Genomic DNA, 8,695 nt, shown 5'->3' with positions numbered 1-8,695 from the left:
TAGGTATTTATAGTTGGGTATCCACTGCTTGAAATTCGAAAGTGCAATATCAATAAATGACAGCAGGTGGCGGCAAAGCACTGCATTTCAAAGCAGGGACTCAAAGGCGGAAAGTCAAGGACGACGCCCATCAGGTTTGCAAAGTTTGTAGAAACGATCTTTCACCTCCTCTCTCTTTAACACAACACAGCTTGAAACACTGATCCACATAAATAAAATTGTTTATTTAACAATTTGTTGATCAATAAAAATAAAATTAAATGTTAGAAAAATTCCACAAAATCAAAGAATTTTACAAATCATGGCTCCAATTTAATCGGTCAGGACCTAGAAAAGTACAAAAGGCACTGTGCGTTAGAGTCTGCTGTGTAGAAAACATTCTGACCCATAGAATAGTTCCATTTCAAATGTACATGTTATATTAATTACCCTCTCGAATGAAGCAAGCCTCCCTCGCCTGACTCTAGATGACAAATGTACAATTGGAGATAAGAGTTATTTTTTTTGAGAAACAAGAAATCTGAGTATTAGCTAAAGACTAAACGCTGAAGTGTATTACCTGTCAGGAGTGTGAAAGACAATAATCAATCAGAAATACAGTGCAAAGACATTAAACACAGTGAATATTGAAGCATGATGGGATGCGCATTACGTTAGGAGAGGGAATCTGGAGTTAACCAATAAACATTCAACGTCTCAAACTGACCCACAACCTGTGAGCTCCGGGACACCCACACCAGCGTGTAGACATAATTTACTGAATAAGTCATTGGAGTGACAAATGTCCCCATTTTGTAATCAGGTCTAAATATTATGGAAACTTACGTGAGTGTCCTGGAGCTTCCCCTTACACAGATCCTTGGGATCCATTTTTAAAATGTGCACAAAGAAAAAAAGACTGTCCAATATGTTGACTACTCTTTAAGAAAAAGCCTTTTTCTGATGGAGGAACTTTTCAAAGATAGGTGTGAAAAAAAAAATCAGAGAACTGGTGTTGACACATCATAACACTGAAACTGGAGAAGTGAAACAAAAGCATTTTCTGGAGTGAGGTTGAGGAGAACTGCAAGCAAACCTCTTTCTTCATGTTAGATTATCTCTTTCGTGGTAAAGTGGCTCTTTGGGACACATTCTTGACAAACTGAACCCTTTGCTTTTGAGCAAACAATCAACGGCAAAAGGCGCGTTTCGGTCACTGTACCTTTTTTTTTGTTGTTTTTTTGGTGCTCTCTACTGTAAGTCACTTTCTATTCCAAGCTTTTAGCAGTTCATACCAAAACAGCAAGACGGCTATTAAGGACACCTGCTGTTCTTCTTTTTTTTTTTTTAATCTTACAATCTCTTTGGCATCCAGTTAGGCCCAACTTTTCCTGTTCTGACAAGGCTATTTCACATCCCTATCAGGAAGGAGTCGAACTGTAGCAGAACGACTCCTTTAGGCATTCGGTCGCTCGATCAAAGGTCAGGGTTTGTTTGATGCTTTACATGAACTAAAGGAAACCATGCTCATCAAGTCCTTTTGGAGTAACTGGGTTCCACTTTGCGGACGTCTTCACAGTAGAGTAGCCTGGAAACAAAAGGAAGACAGCATTAATGCAAGAACCAAATAAAATAAATTAAATAATAGAATGACCAACAGTGAGGAATAACAGGCTACCTGATTCTGCTCTGCTTTTTGAAGGCTCGGGTGGCTGAACATCTGGCAAACCAAGCCCCCGCCCTTCCACATCACTCTCCCCTGATGACGTAGCCTCCTCTGCTTTCAAATACATGGCAGGCTTTTTATGGTATTTGGCCCGATAAGTGTCCGTCATACAGTTATCCACGGAGAAATACGTGGTGGGGAAAACCCGGTCTGTGACACCTGGGGAGTCTGTACCGTCTTCGCGTCCTGGATTTGGACTGGGTAACCTCTCGTCGCTCTCGCTAGCCGACAGGTCGTTCCGGTCCTGGTCCGAGGAGCCCGACTTGGAGCTGGTGTCTGATGAAAGCCTCTGCTCGGCAGGTGTCTCGATCCAGCGACGCAGGGCGGTGTGCGAGAGAGGGGACAGGCCGTTATTTGGTTCGTGGCGGGGGCTGAGGCGCGCCGGCACCTCCGGCGGTTGTGTGCGGATGCCAGGCGGGTCAGAGTGACCGCTGCCAAAGGTCTTTGGAGGTAAAGGTGGAGGATAGTTGTGCATGAGAGCGCTGTCCGTCTCTTCTTGTTCAGAGAAAGGTCCGGCGAGGTCGTCCGAGCTGTTCCACTCTGAACTGCTGGTCTTTGCCAAGTAAGGGGGCACGGGGCTCACAGGGCTGCCGTCCACGTTGTCCTCTCTCTCGCTGTCCAGACCATTGTTCTTTTCAAGGATGCCGGGAGTGTACCGGAAGGCTCTTCTTCTGCGACAGAGCAGAAAACATGAGCACTTTACTTTATTCATCTTTTCACACATGATCATTGAGGATAGAGACGGGACATTTTGGTGGAGGTAGCACAGATGACATTCAGAGAAATTTATGGAGGACTGACCCTCCCTCACTATATTTCATTTTAACCTCCTTTACAGTTTAAAATCCTCTGATATTACAACATGCCTTACAATAACTACTCTACCATCCATCTACTCTCTTTTGGTCTTTTATGTCTTTTATGTCATTCTAACTTACCAATAAAAGAAAACTAAAGAGCATCACTGTTGAAAACAACATGCAGTGATTCTTGCGTGTGTTTTTTTTTTACCTGTGTATTGGCTGACCGGAAAGGAAAGGTGGATCTTGGAGATCAGGGGATGTTCGTCCTTGTTCTGCTGAACAACAACAAAAAGCCTTATTTTAAATCACAGGCCACTAAATTTGTCATCATTCCCAGATTGTCCCCCAAAAAAAAAAAAAAAAAAAAAAGAGCTTGATAACATCTGTCATGGATTTCTATTTAAACGCAGCAACATTTTTTGTTTGTTTTTTTGGTCCCGTCTCCCCTGCAAAGACATGTTATCTAACAGGGGTCACCATGAGGCGCTGGGAGAGAGGAAGTATCAAAGCAGCTACTGTAGTCTGGCAGAGCGCCCTCAGGCCCCCCGTGTACCAATCTGACTGTCTGATCCAGCCAGAGAACACGGCCTCACAGAGGCAATTTGGGTTCATGCTCAGGCTCTGTGAGCACTGACCTAAAGAGCAATAAAGAAACAATGCACCAACTCCTGCAGATTCGGAGTAGGAAATCGAAACGTATTAAAAGAAAATTAAGTCATAAAATCCTGTGCTAGGAATTGTGCTGCAATTATTTCTGGATACAAAGATGATTTGAGGCGTTAGATCAGCACAAACACATTTAGCAGCAACTCCCTTGTCAGGGGGCTGATGGTGAGTTTAGCCAACTTCATATGGCAGGTGTGATTTACAAGGCCCGAGACAGACAACAGCTGACTAACAGGACGACGAAGAGAGAGAGAGTGGTTGAGGACCATCTGTGATGTGTCAGCATAACCCCCCCCCCCCCCCCCCCCCCCGCGCTCTCTCAAAGCATTAGTGGCTAAATCCTTTGTGCTGGCATGCAATTACGCCGGGGTCAGACTCCAGACTCCAGATCCCCTCCCGTTACACTATTGCATTTTTTTTTAAGCTGCCAAGTCCGTGTGGCGATTCACAATTTGATGACGCTGATCTGCAATGTTGGTAAGAAAATTTAACAATATCTATTTAGGAAAAATAAATAATAATAATGATAATAATTTTTTTAAAAAGGAGAAGAGAGATGCAAGAAATTCCACGAGTCTTTAGGCTCAGGTGTTTTTTTTTTGTTTTTTTTTGTCCAGGACAAAACAGGTTGGTTGCTGCATTGAAGCTGAAATCCAAAGATTCTTCAGACAAAAATCAAAAATAGCTAACATTTTATTCTTTTGACGGAGGTTGAGGGCCAGAAAACATTCATTTCCCCTTGATTTCTTTTTTTTTTTGGGGAGATCACTGCTGCAGCTCCCGGTGCCAGCAGAAAACAGATGTACTCAAGGTGTCCTGCTGTTTACACGGCCTACTGCACTGCACTTGCCTGGGAATGCGTCCATGGATTGTGATTGCTTGGATTAGACCGCGGCCCAGTGGCGTTCAGTGTACTTCTAAACTGCACAAAGTGGTGAGCAATAGAATGAACGTCCCAAGATAACAGATGATAAATCAATAAAAAGAGAGTGAAAGTCACAGTTGGGTTTTTTTTCCAGCTGGTCCATCAGGTCATGTAAATCAATCACAGAGCAAATAAATCTCAAATCCCTTTACAGATACAAAAAAAAAAAAAAACATTTTGAGGAAAGTTCGACACCTGTTTGGGATCTGAACGTATTCAGGACAGTTAACTGAAGGAAAGAGAGACGTGATCTGACATCGTTTCGTTTACTCCGGCTGTCAGAGAGTGAAGCTCCCACAGGAAACGTGTGCCTCCAAATAAACCATGAAAGTAAACCGTAACGAGGTTTGGAGAAAATTGTTCATGCAGAATTTCCTGACAGGAGCTTTGAAGTTTTGTTGATGCGACAAAAAAAAAAAATAATTAAAAAAAAAACAACAACAAAAACTTGACATGTTTCAGTTTTTGGAGGCTGTCAGCAGAGATTTGTAATTCTCTGCTGTCTGGGGTTCTTTAAATTCTTAACATCAGCCAGACTGGCATGCATATTTGCGGTTCAGCTTTTCATTAAGGCCTGAAGTGAGGGTGAGGAGGAAATCAGAAGAAGAATGGCACTTTGTTATCTGTGTGCAGCCAGAGCTCCAAGAAGTCGTCACAAACTCTGGAGTATTTATCTGAAGAGTTTGTATGACACAAACACACACACAATGTTTGAGAAGTGTTAGTCTTAGAACCTTGACCCCTAACACGAGGACACAAATTTCACGAGGGAACCCGCGTGTTGACAGAAACTAAAAGATGACGAAGAAAAGGCTCAATTCACTCTGACGATCCCAGATTTGAAGGGGGCGCCCGTCTCCTGACAGCCCTGACCTTTCACGCTAACGCGGACAGGACATTCTGCTACCGTTCCCACTTTGATTTGATCATGCAACTTTTTTTTTCTCCCCCCCACCCCAAACATCAATGACTAAAGGTCATAAAGGTGACTCAGAAAGAGACTTCAGGGTCACTTCTTTTATGAAACAAAGATCACGAGAATAAACGCCTGTGGTCAGAAAAAAAATGTGTCGGCTGAACTCGCCGCGTCGGCCCTTCCCACGTCTGTGTGCTTTCAGAAAGGATTTTGGACTTTAATGGACTACTGGAATCTGCTCAGGCTTCTCTCAAACAGCAGCTCACGCCAGACGAGCGCAGCTGAACTGCAGCCAAATTGACTTTGGACACATTTACTGCGTGCCTGTCAATACAGTTTGCAGACAGCGGGGGCATAAATATCACGGACTGACTTGAAAACAACGACTGAAGCTAAAGACCTCAAAAGACCCTTTGAAGGGAATAATAGCCAGTTTGAGATTAAACAGTCAGCGGATCAGCACCTTCAAACAGGAGGCCAATTAATAAAGAGTTATTATAGATTCAAGTGTTGGGAGCTCTTTGAATCAGAAAAGAGAGCTGGAGACAGTCATGTCTCCTTTACGGCACTAGGGGGCGAACAGCTTGAGCAGACACTCACAAGCCCATGACATGAATTTTCCCCTGACTGACTGACTGTGCTATTTTCAAATCTAAATAAAACTTCACACAAAAACAAAAAAAAAAAGTCTGATTTGTCTTGGCTGTATTTCAGAACCGTCTGGGACCTTGAAATGACTGAAAAGAAAATAATTTGTGGGTTTGAATCCCGTTTGAGCAGCACCTCCCGACAGGCCCCGCTCATGGCGTTTTCAGCCCGGCTGGGCACAGCTGGGAGGACGCTGCGAGCTCACTCATCCCCTCCTCTCATTCGGGATTAACTCAGTGTGTTCCTGTTAAGGGAATTAGTGAGGAAAGATATTTGTTTATTTAAAGAGATATGTTGTTCTTTGTGCTGTGTGGCGTGTGACTGACAAACATGACGCGTTATAGAATGTGACGGGTATCCATGCTTCTTCATCATCATCACCCCCCCCCCCCCCCCAGCGTTGTTCATGTAATCTAATCGCCCTCCATCCTGTCTGGGAGATAAGAATAACCATTATTGCAACTTGTTTCATGACTCATACGTGAGCCTCATCATTTTGATTTCAACACAACTCTTCTTCATCAGTCATTTCTTTTCTGTCCAAACTGGTAAACCAAATATTTCTGTGATTCGAGAAAAACGGGTTTTCTGAACGGTTCGAGTACTTCCTGTTCTTTGGACTTCTGGTGAGGACAAAACATCCGGAAAAAAAAGCACGTTTTTGGATTTGTTTGCATGTCTTTTTCTGCAAAATGTTGATCAAAATCAACAAAGGAAATATTCACATTTCTTAAAAAGGCACTTCTTCAGAAGTGTGTGTGTGTGTGTGTGTCTGCGTCAGTGTGTGTGTGTGTGTGTGTGTACAAACTTTACTCTGGGAGAAAAAGGTCAAGGCCAGTTAGTGAGTAACCAAAGCCCCCTTATTTCCATACTGCATCCCTTCAATCAGCTGTGACCTTAACGCCACTGTTGGAGCAGTAAATCAGGAAACTGCTCCGTACTGTCTTAATATTTGAGATACAACGCAGAAGTCGACTGGGCAGAGAAACGTCTCTTTATGTCGGCGCCGAGGCTTTGAGGCAGTCTGCGTGTTGCATTGTGGAAATGAAAGTACCAAACATCCACTGTTCATGTTCTTTTTCTACATCGAAAAATAAGTGCTAAAAATGTAAACGTTTCCATTCCTGTTCGAATAATACTTGACAAAGTTACATGATTTATAGAAATAGGATAAAATAGATTAAAAAAAAAAAAGAGAGAAAAAAAAAGGCAGCCCATCAAAGACTTTCTTACCAGCTAAAAATGCAGAGTGCAATCTGTCCGCCTTCAAGTCATCGCTCCGTCTCTGAGGGAAGTGATCCCTGGAACACAACAGAGATGGCATGAGAAAACACCGGAGCTTGATCTTTTACACAACCACTTAAAAAAAAAAAAAAAAGAGAGAGAAAAAAAGATGGATGCTTTGCTGTGAGCGTTACGCCGACAGTAACTCCTCATGACCTCATTCATGATGCTATGAATGATTTACAGAGATGACATATGATACGAGGCTTCTTAAACCATAAAACGTCTTATTGACAAAAGAGTGTTGTCTGTCGTTTGTTGCGATCGTGACTCTGCCTTCTTTATTCCTGATATTTGGCACATGAGGCTTCCTGTCAAACGTAGAGAGATCGCATAACATCCAATGAGAAAAAGAACTCAAGTCTTACAAAAACGGAATTTTTTTTACACCGACTTCAAACCTAAACCCGGTCACAAATCATCCAATCTCTTCGAGGATTCACTCATCAAACGATCCTCCTTTTTTTCCAAAACACCTTCAGGAAAACAGGCGTTAGAGAATGCAGCGGCGGTTTGGAGAGTCAGCTTTCTGCTGCCTCTCGTCTGAGCGCAGGAGGCGTCAGCTCGTTGGGATCATTAACTCCAAACAAGACCTGCACAACAAAGCCGACAAAACCGCGGGCCCGAGCATAATGAAAAGGCATCTGCCTTGTGTGCGTTTATGCTAAATGGGTCTAGCTATTCTTAGACCAGTTTGTGTGTAATGTTTAATCATTAAAAAATGGCAGCACTTCGGAGAAGTCGGGCGTGACGACGCGGCGGCGGGGATGAGGAGGCGGCTTGGCTCTGCTTTGAGGAGATTTTGTTCGGGGTTAAACTTCCATGTAATCGTTGGTTTTTACCTCGTTAGCTGCAGCTCGGGAATGGATCTCAGGTCCTTGGAGGAAAAGTTCTCCACCACGGGCGAGTCGAGGTTCGCCGAGCCGTTGCTCAGCCGGTCGCTGCTTTCATATCCAGATTCGGTTCTTTGGATCTTCCAGTTGTCGTTCCGCACTTTTAGAGTCGCCGAGCCCTTCGAGCGGTCCTTGTCGCTGTGGCCGCCGCGGCCGTCTGAGTCCAGAGAGCTCCTGCTGCCTCTGGTTTCGTGCCTCTGCTCGTCCTCGTAGATGGTCATCAGGCTCTTGGGTTTGCGTTCTTCTCGGCCTCCCCACGTTAGATCTCGGTCTCGCTCTCGGTCACGGGAGGGCGACTGACTGCTGGGTCGTCTCCGCGGGCTGTGCTGCCTTCGCTCCTGACTTACCGAGTTCCCGCCGCTGCTGCTCAAAACACTGTCCACATTTAGCGCCTCCCGCGAGGGCTTCCACGGGCGGGCGGCTCTGCTGCGGCCATTTCCCGCGCTGCCGGGACGTTCTCTGGAGTCCTGGCTGCTGTCAGTGTCGTATCCGTTCGAGAGCTGATCAAACCTCCTGCTGTGGTGACCACTGCCGACGCCGGGCAAAACCTGAACCCTCGAGTGTGAGCGACCGGGCTCATGTGACGACCGACCCCCCATGTGGGGTGTCCGCTCGGTCCGAGTGGGACCTTTTCCCTGGCTGCTGTACAGTCGGGTTTCCAGATGTTGCCGGAAGCCGTTCTCTGGAGGGGAGACCGAGCGAGAGTAGGTCCTGTCCTGACCTGGATCTGCTTTGAAAGACAACAACAGTCATGATAACTTCAAACATGAGAGAAGCAAAAGACGTCCAGGATAGATGATTTAATAAAGACCTTTTTCGTTCTCTTCTTAAATTGTTGATTTTTAAGCAAGTTTT

General features: G+C 44.7%; 1 protein-coding gene across 4 annotated transcripts in view; it reads right to left on the bottom strand.

Annotated features, from left to right (window-relative positions):
- Positions 1-203: 203 nt before the first annotated feature.
- Positions 204-8,695, bottom strand: part of usp53a (ubiquitin specific peptidase 53a) — a 29,851-nt gene continuing 21,359 nt past the window's right edge. For 2 of the 4 annotated variants that reach the window (XM_079370782.1, XM_079370783.1), the window contains exons 13-17: positions 7,790-8,570; positions 6,897-6,964; positions 2,717-2,783; positions 1,658-2,376; positions 204-1,567 (exon numbers count right to left, since the gene is read on the bottom strand). In XM_079370782.1, coding sequence (XP_079226908.1) covers positions 1,491-1,567; positions 1,658-2,376; positions 2,717-2,783; positions 6,897-6,964; positions 7,790-8,570 — 1,712 coding nt within the window. In that variant the 3' untranslated portion in view covers positions 204-1,490. The remainder of the gene's footprint in view (positions 1,568-1,657; positions 2,377-2,716; positions 2,784-6,896; positions 6,965-7,789; positions 8,571-8,695) is intronic. The other 2 variants (XM_079370785.1, XM_079370784.1) reach the window with 2 other exon arrangements.

Source organism: Symphodus melops, assembly GCF_947650265.1.
Source record: "Symphodus melops genome assembly, chromosome: 20".
NCBI lineage: Eukaryota > Metazoa > Chordata > Actinopteri > Labriformes > Labridae > Symphodus > Symphodus melops.
Note: the sequence above shows the minus strand (reverse complement) of the source record. Positions and strands in the feature narration are given on the sequence as shown.